At 43.7% G+C, this 18,283-nt stretch overlaps 1 protein-coding gene across 1 annotated transcript in view; it reads right to left on the bottom strand.

Annotated features, from left to right (window-relative positions):
- LOC124788853 (mucin-4) overlaps positions 1-9,891 on the bottom strand; it is a 258,570-nt gene extending 248,679 nt beyond the window's left edge. The window contains exon 1 of the mRNA XM_047256137.1: positions 9,820-9,891. Coding sequence (XP_047112093.1) covers positions 9,820-9,891 — 72 coding nt within the window. The remainder of the gene's footprint in view (positions 1-9,819) is intronic.
- Between the last annotated feature and the right edge of the window lie 8,392 nt (positions 9,892-18,283).

Here is an 18,283-nt window from a genome sequence, read left to right as displayed (position 1 = left end):
TAATCATAATTTCTGTCAGCTATTATAGACACTGTGTTCTCCAACGTAACTCCTGGATATTTTGGAGTTGCCCACCCACATAAAACGTAAAACAAGTGTACACATTGGAACGTTAAGTGTAAGTAGCTGAGCTAATAGGCCATCTAGAATTCGTACAAGGTAAGATGAATTTGTTTGCGAAACTCTGCGGCCCCAGAGCAGAGTGCGCGTGGCAGCTGGAAGGGCCACCGGTGGAAGATGTGTCAGCACAGGATCGGATGTGGGAAAATCCCAGTGAGCGAAATTTTGGCGAGGGACGGTCGCTTAGGAGGACAGATTATGTTCCAAGAAGTGGCGGAGTGTCGTATAATCTTAAAGAGGGATAATTTACAGGTCTCTAAACTTCGACAATAAATCACAGTTTAATATTTAAGCAAATATGAATACATCTGCGATCTCAGAAAAATTTGATCCATCCAGTGGCACAACAATATTTCGATATCTTTAAAATCACACAAGTTAATGTTTCAAACTCAATAAACATTTACACAATGAACCCCTGAACTAACAACTTTTAATCGCTTCATGCGATTTCAACAAAAGATATCTCACATGATAGCATTGCACTATAGCTACCATTCCTGACGGCTACGTATTTGTATCTGTTTTATTTATTGATTTACGACGTCTTTTATATCTGCTTCATTATACAAATGTTTGTGAGAACATCGTATCCACCACAATTACACAGCAAATGAATACGGCGTGAATACCTCATATTTTGTCATACTTGTGTATTTATTTAATAAACAGTTTACTGTTTTGTCAGTAACTTTTTCAAATGTTGACTACAAGTACCATTAAAAAATTGTGCTAATTTAAAAATGGTCTATCGTATGTGTCAGAGAACACCAAAACTGAAAAGAGAACCAAAAGACGCTACTGTCAAGAAGGCATAAATAATTGTCTCAACAAAACTGAACAACAATTCGTTGTTATTTAACGTAAGCCCACTTGCGCATGAATACTGGCTTATTTATTTATGAACAAAGCTTTATTTGTAATCACTATACATGGCCTGAGAGTGACTGAATGTTTATAACACTTCTTTTATTTAAATGCTGTTGTAATATATTAGTTTGGTCCCGCAAGAGGTCAAGATGAGTCAAATGATTGATATCTCTAGAATGTAAGAACGGCGTATTTTTGGTGGGGACGTCCTTCAGCCAACGGAAAAGCAGACAGTAGCGGAACTCTATGGGAGTCAAGTGGACACTGGGACTTTCGAGTGATGAGCTCAAGGGAATGATTGTGGGCACTTTAAAGTTTGTCTTGTAAGAAGACGGATCTGCCAGTGGGATTGTGTGGATTTTGACGGAGTGGGTAATAGATTCTGGCCGGTGAATGGCTTTAGTATTCTGGACTCACATTCGGGAGGACTACAGCTCAAACCCGCGTCTGGCCATCTTGATTTAGGTTTTCAGTGATTTCCCTAAATCGTTTCACGCAAATGCCAGGATGGTTCCTTTGAAAGGGCACGTCCGATTTCCTTCCTCATCCTTCCATAATCCGAGCTTGTGCTCCGTCTCTAAAGACCTCGTTGTCGACAGGACGTTAAACACTAACCTCCTCCACATCCTTCTCCGATGAATGCCCACTACCACACCAACTTCTCAAGGGACTTTATACTTCGACACGTCTGAATGTGCTTCAAAGTATGACTAACTTTTTTCGCTTGTATTACAGAACTGAGTATAGGCTCAATATGAGTCATAGTTCTTTGTATCGCGTGTGTCAGTTTGTGAATCATCATTCTGAACTAGGAAGTATTTTGAGCTGGTGAATCTCTTATGTATTGTGATCACGAAATGGACTTAGTTTTCGCATACTTTTTATGAATATTTAGTTTGGGTATTTTGCTACCATTCTCGTAACACTCTCAACGTAATCTTACTGCATTTGATAAGGGTATTTTCTACCTGTAGTTTTTAGCTGAATATCGTCGGACTACTTCCCGTTTGAGACGCCCTTTCTCGAGTAAACATTATTCAACTTAATTCTCTGTCATCTACAGCAGTTATAGACGACAGAATGGAATCCTTGTTATTAAATTATTCATTTAATTTTTATTTTGTATTTAGTATGTTTTATTAACTCGCAGTTCTTGCCTATGCATACTCCATTTGACTGCAGGATCACAGCTACAGATTATTATTTGCAGCGAATTAGCTGTAGGGTATGAAATTAGACGTGCGTGTCTCGACAGTGCGACTTCGTCGAGTTATTCTTTTTGAACAGAACCGTACATAGCTCAGGTACCTAAACTACAAGTAACTGCAGGTAAAGACAACACTAGTTTGATCGAATGGACCGCTGTTTGGAAGAGCAACTACACAAGCAGTAACTGTTACGTACCGTTACAACATTAGCAACGAGTGTTCTTTGGTTGTACGTAGATCCTGTGCTGATTGGGGCTAAAAATGTACCGAGAAGAAAGTAGCAGCAGGAAATATCGAGCACGAGAAGAGGTGGATCTCTACGTCATTCGACAGCTCACTATCAGTCCAAAAAACAATATTAGAACAACGAAATAAAGTTCCGATAAAAAATAGGCAAGAGGAGTTATGGTAGTTGTTAGAGATGATTTAGGGATTTACGGAAACTATGCGAAATCTATATTACGATGCCCAGACATATCTGAAGACGTAACTCCTAGAAACTGACTATTCCATCACGAAAGAAGCGATTCGCCCAATCGTAGCTTTATCTGCTTAATACCTTGTTTGTTTGCCTTTGGAACGAAATACTTCACTGATTCTGCATGTCAGAGATCTTACAGTTTCTTGGTGGGTTTGTGGAGGTATGTGCATTTAATGCCTATGCATAGGTCATGTAATTCGCGTAAATAACGGGCCGCTAATTTGCGTAAGCTGTTATGGCGCCTGACAGCGCACCGGATGGTTTCCATACGCTTTACATCAGACGAATTTGGTCGCCGACACATCAACGTGAGTTCACTTTAATGCTTCCCAAACCACTGTAGCACGATTCTGGCTCCAAGACACGGACAGGTGAAAGGTGACATCGGCGTTCGGGAAGACATAAGCATGAAGAGTTGCAGGTCGTTGGCATCTGTCAGTGTGTCTTGTCCCATGCAAGCGCAGGAGAATTTCACCCATAGCGTAACACTGCTCCCAACAGCCTGCGTCCGTGGCGCTGCGAGTTTCGGGCCGCCATTCACCTCGATGACGCCGTTTGTGGAGACTATCATCGACCTAGTGTAGCAAAAACGTGATGGTCCCGTGCCCACTGAAATCTTAACTGGCGATATTGTTGAGGCAACATATGAACACGTACAAGTGATCTGCTGCGGAGCTCCATGTTCAACAATGTACGGTGAACAGCGTGCTGCGAAACACCTGTGCGTGCACCAGCACTGTACTATATCGACGAGATGCTACAGATCACCATCTATCCTACTACACAGATAAGACAAGTCTCCGAACCCAACGTTTGTGAAGAATCGTGGACGTTCAACCATTTAGCACCTAGTTATAATTTCACTGCCCTTCTTCCTCTTTCCGTAGATGCTAATAATAGTAGCACGTGAACATTCGACCAGCTTCCCTTTTTCGAGTTACTCCTTCACAGGCTCTGCATAATAATAATAATCTTCCCTTTGTCAAAGTCTCTTATCTCAAGAGATTTCTCCTTTTGCACCACATCTTCGCTAGGGTTATCCCCCGTCCGTGTACATACTTCTTTACCGCGTCACGCGCATGCAGTTCTACCAGACGGTATCCAACGCCGCGATGGGCAATGGTCATAAAGTTTCGGCTGATCAATGCAGAAGCACTGGCATATTACAGCTAAGCTTTCGTACACTTGTGCATTAAGTCCAGATCAAGCACACAAATTTAACTTTGTCATGGACGTTCAATTTTGCTTTCGTCGTTTCCCTCCGTTCAGAGCTGCTGATCAGAAACTGTATCTCCTGAAAATGTTACATGTCAGTATTGCCCATATGATCTCCACTTCCTCACCTTATTTGAGGCACTCGACCTTACTTTTATCATATTTTTGATGCAGAAAGAAGATCACAACAAATATTAAGCGACGGAAGCATCATTCAGGCGCCGTTATTTGCTATTATCAATTCTTTGAGATTAGCGTGCAATTTACGAGTTCCTGTGTACAATCGGGAAATATGTATGTACGTATGTATGTATGTATGTCAAACTGCTGTGTTGTGACGCTTAACAGTATCGCAGAACATGGCTGGTCCTGGACGCAGTCATCGCTGTGCTATTCAGACACATTTCTTCGGTTCATTGTATTGTCCCAAAGACGCTTACTGTGAATCCATGCTGCTGGCTCATTCCCAGTTTTGTAGTACATTTCGACTACTGCACGTTGGCGTAGTGGGGTATAACTTTCACCAGCCATGACGGCTTACCTGAAACAACAGGAAACAAAAATTAGATATAGGGTATGTGGTACAGTACCAGTATGCCTACTCAAAACATTTATGTAGCACTCAAAAATTACCGATCTACAGTGCGCAAATTTCGACCGATCTTCGAGTAAAGAGAGATGATGATGATTATTATTATGTATTTGGACCAAAGTGGTAAACGTAGATTTAAGGAAAGTCCTATAAGGACGCTGATTCAAGAAAAAAATACAGGATAAAGCCAGGTAATATTTTGAAAGGCATGTCTTTCGCGCAACTGAATGAATATTTGGGGCGGACACTTGATAAGATTTTCAAAGTTTATCGACGACAAAATACGATGCTTCTGAGCAACAACTGTGTGGCTCAAATGGAAGTGCTCCTTATACATAGGCAAACTAGGTTTTCAACAAAGAAAAAAAGATGTATTACCTAAAGCATATGAGGGGACAAAAAATGTAGAGATAGTTTTAAAAAATTTGCGAAATTTGAACGGCTTACAGGTATACTGAAACACCGTTTGGTGTCTCCCTATATGTCCTCCTTGAATCAGTGTAGCAAGTGGCTGTAAGATAAGTCGTTTGGTTGGTTGGTGACGAGCACATTTCCACTGATTTGTTTCCAAGAGTTTGCTATTTTGCGATGGCTCACCTGAAAGAGCGTCGTTATAAGGTTTTGTCTTAAATTTCGGAAAACCGCTTCAGAAACGCACCAAATGTTGAAGCGGTTTCTGGAGACAACGCTTGAGGTCACGCACAGACTTACGGCAGGCATATGTTTTTCAAAAACGGGAGAACATCGACTGATGACCGTACCGGTCGGTCGTCAAGTGCCATCACACAACAATATATTCAGACAGCGAGATACCTGATCTAACAAATCGTAGACGGACCAACCAAGATCTCTGCAGCACCTTGGTTACACGCGAAAGTGTTCTGTCAGCGGAACTGAACACGAGAAGTACTGCGGGTAATTTTGTGTCAGGACTGCTTCAAGACGATGCAGACTTCCTGTCAAGGGTTGTCATTGGTGGCAAAAGTTGAGTTTATGGGTAAGTGAATGATTTGAGAGAAAATCTGCAAACCAGTTGTAGGCATGAAGGTTCATTAACAATCCTTGACTACGCTTCAACAACTGTAAAATTTTATGCTTCAGAAGTACACAGCCGACGACAAATTTTAGAACAAAGCACCTAATATCAAGTAACATGGTGCATGTGACCATCAGTAAAATCAAATATTAATGGTCATATATACCATGTTATTTGACATAAGCTACTTTGCTCTGAAATTTGTCGTCGCCAGTATGTGATTTTGCTTGTCCATATACTTGTGAAGAAGACAATATTACAACTGTCGATATCATGGAAGTATCTTCCTTCACCTGGATCAAAAAATAAGCTTGACGAGTCAAGAGTAGCATAGAAATGTTGCAAGACATCTGGGAAAGAACATGAGGAGGGAACAGGCACAGAAGTGGCCTACGATTCGTCTGGGCCCTCTACCATGACAATACAAAAGCGCATACTGTCTACATTACTCTGGAATTTTACACTGATCACAAGAAGAAAGTTGTGCCCCATCCGCCGGGCTCAACAAATTTAGCTCTGAGTGACTTCAACCCGTCAAGTTGATGGAGCGAGGATTTGCTAGAGTGGATGAGATAACCAAGTGGAATCGTAAAAGCTACCTACAAGACAGACTTACACGACGCATTTCAAAAAGGCAGATTCTTCGTGATAGGTGAATTCGCTCCCAAGGAGACAACTTTCAAGCAAAAGATCTATGGAATGTAACATATTTCGCAAACTTTTGAAAACTTCGATATACGACAACTGTTGGGATCTGATTACTTCATTAGTGGGTAAGTTACGATACGGTACCAGTAATGATACCTGTTTTTATTGGATATGATTATCTCTGATAATCGGACTGTCTGCTGCAGATTACTCACGGTAGGCTCCACCTCACGTCGCAGTGAATACGGTCCTCCACTCTACTTGTAAAGATTCTCAGTGGGCTGGTGGTAAAAGTCAGCCTACAACTTTGATTTACGGTCAACAGGGTTCCTAACTTCATGTGAACGTTGGGCCTCTTCACAATTTCAGCAGTTCCCCTCAAACTGAAGGACAGCACAAATGATCTGGAAGTTTCCTCAAGAGTACCACTGCGGTACAGACCGACTGAAGCTCTGACAGATCGGTTGACGAACACTACTTTACAAAACGAACGATTCGATTCGAAATAAATTCCTCAACATAGTTTTCATCTTTCTTGTTAATAAAACCGTCTAGAGAGCTTCATATATTCACTTATAAATAAATGAAGTGATCATATGGTGTTGATGGCCGGGGAGTCCCCACCTGGGGAAGTTCGGCAGCCGAGTTGCAAGTCTTTTCAGTTGACACCACGTTGTTCGACTTGCGTGTCAATAATGAAGAAATGAGAATGAGGACAAGACACGACCCAGTCCCCGAGCGAAGAAGACCTCCGACCCCGATGGGAATCGAACCCGGGCCCACTGCATGGCAGTCAGACGCACTGACCGCTCAGCTATGGGGGCGAACTACAAATAAATATGCTAACCGATCTACACGGTTTTATTCACAAAATATACACAATGATTGCTGATTCACACAGCAAATTTATTTCTTTTATTAATTTTTTAATATGTTACGTAGTTGTTTAGTCCCCTCTGTCCACGTTTTATTTCCTTTACATGCTGTGTTCCAAACATAAGGGTCCAGAATCTTCTTCAATTCGATAGAAGTGTTCGACACCAATAGGTGTTACTTGTTGAAGGAAGATGTGCCAGTCTGCGTCGTAATTGTTTTCTGTCTTGTGTGATTCATTTTCCTTGACAGCAACCAAGACAATGAATGAAGACAATCTTGGTTGCAAAGTTATTTAACATCAATAACACGTTTCGCTCTTTTGGGTATCCATCAGGTTGTGCAAAAATTGCTGGATATGTGTCTCACCCGTCATAAAATCATTTTCCACTTTATATGTCCAAAAGGGCAAAACGCGTTACTGATATCAAATAACTTTGAAAACAAGAATGTTTTTATTCTGGAATAATTCAAAACCGGTTTCTATACCACCCTGCCACATTGGAATTGCATTTTTTAAACAATGTTTCCCTCCAAGCATTACATAAGCAAAAGATTTAGAAACGTGTCTATCGCTGCCGTCCCTGCCACCAGCCTTCAGCAATATCGGCTACGCACGCAGATGTCTGTATGGCGTTCACGTTGAAAAATTGTCGTCCACCCCCACCCCCCCCCCTTTCCTCGATATTCAGTTTTTGATAACTGATGCCAACATCCTGATGTGAGTACTCATTACAGAGGCAAACAGAAACTGTCGTTGCAGACGTCAGAGATCATCGCTTATGAATTTGGACCTTTTCCTTGAGTTAACAAGCATGACGGAAGACAAAAAGGCAACGGCGGCAAACACACACCTGGAAGCGCTTCCGTGATCCTGAAGAGTGAAAACAAACGTGGCTGAAATCACCGCGGGCGTGGCCGAACCTGCGCCGTCGCTGCTTCGCGGAGGCGCCCCACGGCCGTAGCCGCCACAGAACAGGAACGGGGCGGTGACTAACGGGCGAGCCCCTCCTTGGGCGTGTCTACGGCCGGAGCTTCCGGCATCACTGCACTCAGGGGGAAGGCCTGTAGTGGCCAACGAAGCGCTTGTGTGGCTGCAGAGCCAGGTACAGCTGCCACCCTGTCGCGAGAGCCGTGGTACTGTTCGATTCGAACAGCCCGACGCACAGCGACAGGCACTATTATGGAAATAATCAAAAGTATTTGAATTCTGTCGGTGCACCTACCACAAAAGGAGCTTTTATACTGTCAGAGAGGCAATTCTGACGTTTTGCTTGATAATGGAAACAAGACCGAAAAAAAAAAATCAAAACAGCCATAGGATTTGACAACCTGGAAAAGGCGTTCGACAATGTCAAGTGGTGCAAGATATTAGAAATTCTAAGGAAAAATGTGATGGTAAGCTATAGGGAGAGACGGGTAATACACAACAGTACAAGAGCCAAGACGGAATAATAAGAGTGGAAAACCAAGTAGCAAGTGCTGGATTAAAAAAGGGCGGAAAACAGGGATGTAGTCTTTCGCCCCTACTGTTCAATCCCCTACTATTCAACCTATACATCGCAGAAGCAGTGACGGAAATAAAGGAAAGGTTCAGGAGTGGAATTAAAATTCAAGGTGAACGGATATCAATGATACGACTCGTTGATGACAATGCTGTTCTCAGTGATAGCGAAGGAGAATTACAGGATCTGCTGAATGGAATGAACAGTCAAATGAGTACAGAATATGGACTGAGAGTAAATCGTAGAAATACGGAAGTAATGAGAAGTAGCAGAAATTAGACTAGCGAGAAACTTAACATCAGGATTGTGATGAAGAAGTAAATGAAGTTACGGAATTCTGTTACCTTGGTAGCAAAATAATCCATGACGGACGGAGCAAAGACGGCGTAAAAAGCACACTAGCACTGACAAAAAGGGCTTTCCTGGATCAGAGAAGTCTGGTGAAATGAAACATAGGCCTTAAACTGAGGAAGAAATTTCTGAGAATCTACATTTGGACCACAGCATTGTATGGGCGGTAGTGAACCATGCGCTGTGGGAAAAACTGAACAGAAGACAATCGAAGCATTTGAGATGTGGTCTTACAAAAGATTGTTGACAATTAGGTGGACTTATAAGGCAAAGAAATAACTTCCATGACACTACAGGGAGCTGTAGAGGGTAGAAACTGTACAGGAAGGCAGAGTCTGGAATACATCCACCAAATAATTGAGTATGTGTGTTGCAAGCACTACTCTGAGATGAAGAGTTTGGCACGGGAGAATAAATCGTTGCGGGCCGAATCGAACAAATCAAATGTCCGATACCTCAAAAAAAAGTTTCGATTTATTTATGTAAAACATGGTCAGTGATGTGCAATAAAATATGTTAAGATTTTATTTTACTTTCTACATCTAAAAACAGTTTGTTTTAAAATATAACACAAACCTAGGACTTCGGCTGGAAGTCATACTTTGAGAAGAAAAAGACAGGAAATCGTGACAGAAAACATCAAATTAGTCGGAAAAAATAGCACGAATATTCGCTTTTAGAGGGAAGCATGGAATGATACATCCCACTCTCATCACTGCTGATGAAACTTGTGCAGCTATGTAAGTGGAGTGGTGCGTAATGCCGCAGGTAACAACTCACACATTGTAAGCATCCATTAGGCAACGAACTGCAGCTGTAGCACAGGTGCACACTTTATAAGAATGTTTTGTTTGACTTTTAAGTCGTTCCCGTAACCATCGGCGAGCACTCTATGTTCTTCACCCCGTTCACCCGCCTACCTCCGCCCACGGGTCCAGCCAGCAGCCGCCCGAGCCAGCGGGTCGCAGTGGAGGGCAAGGTTGCGGCCCCATAATTGCTCACTTTAGAGAATTACTCCGGACATTAACACCGGCAGCCTCCGAGGTCGCAGGGCGGCGTTAAAAAGCTGTCCGGCTGACGCTGTTGAGCTCGCGATTTCCATCTTGTCTGCATCGTGGCAACGTCGGGCAGACTGACTGAGCACTGAACACGCATTTTTGGCGAAGCAAAAGGAAGAAAGACTATGTTTTAATGGCACGGTCGTTACAGGCGCAGCACGAACTCGGGTTGAGAAAGAAATGAGAAGTACAGGTAAATCGGCAGTACCTCTTTGAAAGGGACCGTTCTAAAGTTTGCCTTAAGCGATTTAGGGAAAACTCTAATCTGGATGGCCGGACGGATACCAACCGCTGTCCTCCCTGATGCGACGGGAGTGCAGTTAACCATCTTGTGGTTGAGGCTCACGTATTGTCCGTACTTTATTTCGAATATATAATTGCTGACAAAAATGTGAAGCATCTACAATAGGGGGAAGAAAATAAAACTCCACGAGGTAAGAAGATATGTGATGTTATTTAAGTGATTGTATTGTATTGTATGTTAACCGGGGACCTACAAACGACAGAGAGGCTCCGTCCCCGCCGCAGCCGCAGTGGTCCACAACCCCACGACGACTACTGCAGTCCACTTCACCCCTCCGCCGCCCCACACCGAACCCAGGGTTATTGTGCCGTTCGGCCCCTGGTGGAACTCCCCAGCGTTTGATATCTTTTTTTTTCCTCTTCCCCTTTTTCCCTCCACCATTCCTTCTATTCCGTCCTTCAATAAACAGTCCCTCCTCAAACAATGTCCAATCCAGTTCCGTTTTCTCTTTCTAGTGACTTTCAGCATGTTTCTTTCTTCTCCAACTCTTTTTAATACTTCTTCATTCCTTACTCGATCTTCCCATTTCACTTTTACCATTCTTCTCCATATCCACATCTTTAGTGCCTCCAATCTTCTTTTATCTTCCTTCCTTCCTCACTGCCCAGGTCTCCGCACCATACAGAGCAACGCTCCAGATGTAACACATGGCAAGTCTTTTCCTCAGATCTTTGTTTAGTGGTCCGCAAAGTAATTTTTGTTTCCTCTTGAATCCTCCTTTCGCCATTGCAATTCTCTTCCTAATTTCTGTTGAGCTTTACACATCATAATAATTGAAGTTACTCACTTGCTCTATTCCCTCTCCCCTATTTTCATACGGCATTTTCTCCCCTTTCCTCGAATTACCATGCCTTCCGTTTTCTTCTTGTTAATCTTCATTCCATAACGTAAAAACCTAAGTAGGTAGTGAGCCCAATAATTTTAATTCAACTTAATGGAAAAGTTAGCGCTCAAATTAGAAAAATAAAATTTTATTCAGTTGCCCCTACCGATGTCCCTTTATACAACTCGCAATGTTATATCTCGCCTTCAAAAACCATGCGCGAGAATTTCATGTTCTCCGATTGTTAAGCGCAAAAACTATTAGTCCTGGAGGAAAAATTGAGCAGTATTTTTTTTTGCGGGAAATTTAATGTAGTTAAATTTTGTACTGGGATACGTTTTACCTAGAGACCGTAGTTTTCGAGTTGTTCAAGAAAAATTTATACTCTTCCCCCACTGGTCAGGATTTCTACTATGTTGTTCATGACACTCCCTCCTACCACTGTACTAAAATTTGCGATTGCATGAATTATTTCCCACATTCGACCTTTTGCGGCCTTAATCGATTGGCCTTATTACGCCACCGGCTTAGTCGAGCACTCACAAATTGTAAAACTGACGTTTGCGTAAATTTCACGTAACTAATTATGTGAATTTTAAACAGCGTAAAATAAACAATTACGTCGTTCTATTCGTCAGACCTGATTGCGAAACAACTGTTGTTGTGGGAGTTAAGTTTGGGTCGAATTGTCAACGTAACTAACTAGTTTAAACCTAACGTTTCCAAAAACTTTTTACGTTCACTACCGTCGCGGGCACAATTAATAACGTTAACGAAATAGCCGACTACGGTGGTGGCGTAATACCAACTAGCCCAATCAACAGAGCCCAAAAAAGTCGAATACCGGAACAGTTCGTGTAGTCAGAAACTTCTGTACAGTTGTAGGAAGGGGTGCCACGAATAACGCTGTAGAAATCCTGACTGATGAGGGATGAGTGTGGGGGTGGAGGTGCGTATGGTTTTCTTGAATAATTAGACAGCTACTGTCTCTAGCGAAAACGTATACCAGTGCAAAATTTAACTACTTTAAATATCGTACAAAAATGTTCTGTTCATTTTTTTTCTGTGCGCAGCGACCGAGAGAATAAGAAAATCTCGTGCATGGTTTTTTAAGGCTACATGTAACATTGCGGGGTGGATAGAGCGACATCGGTAGGGGCAGCTGAATCACCATTTATACGAAAGTCCAATACCACGTACATACAGCTAAACGCACAATTCATCAGTGCTACTGGCCCTGCGCGATCTTAAACCGACCCTGGTACTAAATGATTTTCACTGCTACATGACTACAGCAATACGTGAAGCGGACAGTCTGTCTCACTATTCATAGTAGCATGCAAAAATACACTACTGGCTATTAAAATTGCTACACCAAGAAGAAATGCGGATGGTAAACGGGACTGACATGTGATTACATTTTCACGCAATTTGGGTGCATAGATCCTGAGAAATCAGTACCAGAACAACAACCTCTGGCCGTAATAACGACCTTGATACGCCTGGGAATAGAGTCAAAGAGATCTTGGATGGCGTGTACAGGTACAGCTGCCCGTGCAGCTTCAACACGATTCCACAGTTCATCAAGATTAGTGACTGGCGTATTGTGACGAGCCAGTTGCTCGGCCATCATTGACCAGACGTTTTCAATTGGTGAGAGATCTGGAGAATGAGCTGGCCAGGGCAGCAGTCGAACATTTTCTGTATCCAGAAAGGCCCGTACAGGATCTGCAACATGCGGTCGTGCATTATCCTGCTGAAATGTAGGGTTTCACAGGGATCGAATGAAGGGTAGAGCCACGGGTCGTAACACTTGTGAAATGTAACGTCCACTGTTCAAAGCTCCGTAAATGCGAACAAGAGGTGACCGAAACGCGTAACCACTGGCACCCCATACCATCACACAGGGTGATACGCCAGTATGGCGAAGGCGAATGCACGCTTCCGATGTGCGTTCACCGTGATGTCGCCAAACACGGATGCGACCATCATGATGTTGTAAACAGAACCTGGATTCATCCGAAAAAATGACGTTTTGCCATTCGCTCCCAGGTTGGTCATTGAGTACACCTTCGCAGGGTAACCGCAGCCACGGTCTCCGAGCTGATAGTCCATGCTGCTGCAAACGTTGTCGAACTGCTCGTACAGATGGTTGTTGTCTTGCAAACGTCCCCATCTGTTGACTCAGAGATCGAGACGTGGCTGCACGATCCATTACAGCCATGCGGATAAGATGCCTGTCATGTCGACTGCTAGTGAGTGATACGAGGCCGTTGGGATCCAGCACGGCGTTCCATATTACCCCCCTGAAACCACCGATTCCATATTCTGCTAATAGTTATTGGATCTCGACCAACGGGAGCAGCAATGTCGCGATACGATAAAGCGCAACCCCGATAGGCTACAATCCGACCTTTACCAAAGTCGGAAACGTGATGGTACGCATTTCTCCTCCTTACACGAAGCATCACACAACGTTTCACAAGGCAACGCCAGTCAACTTGTGTTTGTGTATGAGAATTCGGTTGGAAACTTTCCTCATGTCAGCACGTTGTAGGTGTCGCCACCGGTGCCAACCTTGTGTGAATGCTATGAAAAGCTAATCATTGGCATACCACAGCATCTTTTTCCTGACGGTTAAATTTCGCGTGTGTAGCACGTCATCTTTGTGGTGTAGCAATTTTAATGGCCAGTAGTGTAAAATAAATAGGTGCGATGTATCCCCAACAGCCAATAGCAGCTTCTTTGGCGTGAAATGTAACTAAAAATAACTACCACACGAAATTAAATAGCACAGTGCGACAGCTTGATAATGCGGGGACGTCGTCGACTGATGCCTCAACAGGTGATTCCATAGAAGCGGAGCGGCAAAAAGGCACGGAAAAGTCAAGCGGAGTACCCCCAGGCAATTCATCATAATACGGGACGGCGGCCTCAGGTCGCTGGCGTTAACAGAACCAAAAAGCGCCCCCCCCCCCCCCCCCCCAAACGCAACCCACCACCCACTTCAGTTAGGGGCGTGCGGCGCCGGGCGCTCACTCCAACAGCGCCGGCCGGGCTTGACGTCACCTATTGTTGCGACGGGGCCCCGACGGTATCGACTGTGCACGTAGGTCGGCTTTTCACCGCGCCTCGCCTCGCCTCGCCTCGTCCAGGATATCACGGCGGCCACAGCGCAGGCGGGGCAGCCGCACGCATTGGACGCGCCCCACAATGGGGGAAGGGGCGGACAAGTCCGGACCCGCCGCCGGCGCCGCCTGTCACCGCCACGCCACGCCGCACCGCGTACCGTCGCCTCCGGCAGCCTCACTCCGTTGTCCGGCGTTACCCGATTCAATCCTGTCACATTCGGGCTCCACCCTTCGCAGGGTCTTATAGCCTACCACATATAATACCGTTGCAAACTGACTGTCTGTCTGTCTGTCGCCCCCCCTCCACATTCTTGTTTAATCCTTATTGTTGCTTAGCCTGTTTATTGGTTTATTGTGATAAATACGACTTTACAATGAAATAAAGGTACAGATTTCCATAATTCTCTTATGTAACATACAACGCCGAACAACAAAGTCTGATGTGCCATTGCTTACGACACGAACGCGATTCTTTTTTCGACGAGTAATGTAAAGCTGTTGCTTCTCATTGTGGATTTGAGGAGATTAAACATCTAAGATCATCCGTCTCGTTTTCACCGCCAAGAACGGAACTGATCTACCCCATATGATTGCGTCTAAAAGTAAATCCTCGGTGGAACTGTCAGACCGTTTTCTACATTTTAGTGTAGTCGAGACATGGGTACCAGCCCGTTATTTACCTATTGGGATGTGGGGTAACCGCCTAAAAACTACGTTCACGCTGCCCGGTTCACCAACTCTCAATATCAGACAGTGTCACTTCCCAGTATTCCGGAAGCGGCGCATTAACGCTCTCTGCTAATCGTGGTTTAATACATGGCGTAACAGGCAAAACAACGAAGGTAAAATACGAGTACAGTTGCGTTGGCTCACTCTGCGTAACGAGAATAGCTCTTGTCTATACTGCATTCATCGTTAAGTATAAACCCGCTGTAAACATTACACTGTGTACTCGTCCGCGTTTGCTGGAATCTCGTTGGATTTCGTTTCACTTGCAGCGAAAGCCAAGCCGTCTCGAGTAGTCAAGTACAATAATAAGGATACGTATTATACCGTGCGTTACGCGCACATGCGCTCAGCAATAATACAAAACAGCAGGGACCGGCCGCTGTGACCGAGCGGTTCTAGGCGCTTCAGTCCGGAACTGTGCTGCTGCTACGGTCGCAGGTTCGAATCTTGCCTCGGGCATAGATGTCTGTGATGTCCTTAGGTTAGCTAAATTTCAGTAGTTCTAAGTCTAGGGGACTGATGGCTTCTGATGTTAAGTCCCATAGTGCTTAGAGCCATTTGAACCCTTTGAAAGCAGCAGCTTCACCGGCGCATTTAACTTGGACAGCACTGACCAACCAACTGGTCCATCTGACCTGCAGTGGTGCAAATAGTTGCACTTAAGGCGTAAAAAGAGAAGAGCAGAGAAACAATATACTTTGAGTTTCATTTTATTTGTAAACAGAATGAAACAATATATGGAACTCGGGCAACGCACTTCTTAGGGTACCAGACGGAAAACAACGTGCTCTCGTTCTTAGTTGACATAGTACTGTAATTAAAAACAACAGTGATGAGAATTCTTAACTTAAACACAGGGCAATTTGTATGCATAAGCTGTGTGTGACGCAAAACCCTATTGCAGATATTTCACAATAGCTGAAAACTGAAGTCACTGAAGGTGGCACTAAGGCAGTTGTCTGGTAATATCCTTCCATATCCGAATCCGTGGAATACATTTCAGTACTGAAACTGTCATGTACTACTGGCAGCTCCAATGTCTTGTTATTTCTTGCTACTGATCCCTTAACTTAGCTCCATGTCAATTCTATTGGGTTCGGATTCCAGTGGTACAATGGTACAGCGGCAACTATAGAGACCCATTCGTACCGTGTGCTCAATGAAGTGCAAATTGTTTTCCATTTTTCTACGACGCTTCTAACTCTGGATTGTGTGATATCACATCTGCGGTGCAAAGCAGTGGGGGAAAAAAAGAAAAAAAAAAGGTTCAAATGGCTCTAAGCACTATGGGACTTAACATCTGAAGTCATCAGTCCCCTAGACTTAGAACTACTTAAACCTAACTATACTAAGGACATCACACACATCGATGTCAGAGGCAGGATTCGAACCTGCGACCATAGCAGCAGCGCGGTTCCGGACTGAAGCGCCTAGAACCGCTCCCCCACAGCGGCCGGCAAAGCAATGGATACAGTCCAAATAAAGACTATCTGAGTTTTCATTTTTCTGACGAAAACTTCGTTGTGTAATGTTTCTTAATCTAAACAATCCTTATTAACGATGTTTTATACAATATCAATAGTTAAGAATTTATGTATGCAATGAGAAATGGATTTTTGCGTGCGATACGTATATAGAAACAACAAGAAGCGCATTTTTCATAAAAATGAGAATTACGTTGGTGTTAATTAGCATGTAAATATGAAATTCATGAGAATTTCATATTTAAATGCTATAGGTATTGGAACTAAAAAAGAAAATAAAAAAGTAATGCCACAGAGATTCAAACGAACCAATGACCGACAGAACATTCGGTTACCAGACTCCAACGCTATCTTTTTTTTCTAATGTTCACGAACGCCTTATGTTTCGTAAATACAGTTTCTCGAAAAACTTCACAGTCGATTTTATCTGCGATCTCTTGATAAACATTAAATGAATTTGTTTCTCGCCATTTTTAACCGCGATCGTGTTTTACCATAAGTGGGAAACAATGTCAGCCATTTTCACAGAACGTACGAACAGCGCGAGAATCTGTGCACATCTAGCGTTTGCAGAGATTGCCACTATACACGATTTTGGAAATAAAAACCACACAGATCAAGTCTGACTAACGAAAATGTTGATGGTTGTTAATATATTCTAATATCTAAAAGTTTCATTTACTGTAACATAGTAACAATATATCTAATACATAAGTAGGACTACTCCCAAGAGAGTAACAAAACCAGTGTACGTGTCCTACGGCTGCTGATCGATCACTGCGTCTAACACAGACGTTACGTCAGGTTTATTCTTGCGATGGCCGGCCGGTGTGGCCGTGCGGTTCTAAGCGCTTCAGTCTGGAACCGCGTGACCGCTACGGTCGCAGGTTCGAATCCTGCCTCGGGCATGGATGTGTGAGATGTCCTTAGGTTAGTTATAGGGGACTGATGACCACAGATGTTAAGTCCCATAGTGCTCAGAGCCATTTTATTCTTACGATGAACGAAGTACATTAGTGGAAGACAAGAAACTAGAATCGGGGAGACGGACATCTTAATGGAATGTCGCTCAGCACAGTCTAAACCGAATCTCCTCTTGATTCCCTTTCATACATCTTCGCCCCTTTCCAATTTTAGTGCCCTCCGTCATTTCTCTTCTTCTCGATCTCCTCCTATTTCGCCTCAAATCTCCCCTCACCCCCCTCTCTCTCTCTCTCTCTCTCTCTCTCTCTCTCTCTCTCTCTCTCTCTCTCTCTCTCTCTCTCTCCTCACCCGTCAGAAAACTATGGCCCCAGGGAAATGGCGCCCAAGGCACTCGCGCCGGATGTTACAGCCTAGTCATGCCGCTGAGGAGTGCCGAAATGGACGGATATAACCCAAGCCGCCACATATCGTTCGTTGGTTAACTCGACTACGTTGGTGGTTGCAGTAGTAGCAGTAATACTACTAAATGTGAGGTTTATCATCCTGTCGACGACATTAGAGATGGAACATAAGCTCGGAATAAACAAGGATAGAAAATAAATAATCTGTTGCCTTTTCAACCATCTCGGCATTTCACTTACGTGCTTTACGGATAAATGAACGTCCATAGCTGCACGGGGATCGGAATGCCGCTCCTCTCCAATGTGACTCCAATGCCTTAAGCAACGCAACATCAGCCGTTACATCAAAGTGTGTAACAGTAATTCTGTGTCAGTTGTTTGGCCTAATTCATCTCCTACAACTTTGAATTCGTGAAACAGAGCTTCATCTGAGTTCAGTTCGATAGTATTACCTTTTCATCTCTTCGGGCTGAAGTTTCGAGGCATTAGTTATATATTTAACGTAATTCTGTTTCGTGATGGCCTGTTCC

The sequence above is a fragment of the Schistocerca piceifrons genome, chromosome 3 (assembly GCF_021461385.2).
Source record: "Schistocerca piceifrons isolate TAMUIC-IGC-003096 chromosome 3, iqSchPice1.1, whole genome shotgun sequence".
Lineage (NCBI taxonomy): Eukaryota > Metazoa > Arthropoda > Insecta > Orthoptera > Acrididae > Schistocerca > Schistocerca piceifrons.
The sequence above is the reverse complement of the archived record's forward strand: the minus strand, read 5'-3'. Positions and strand labels throughout refer to the sequence as shown.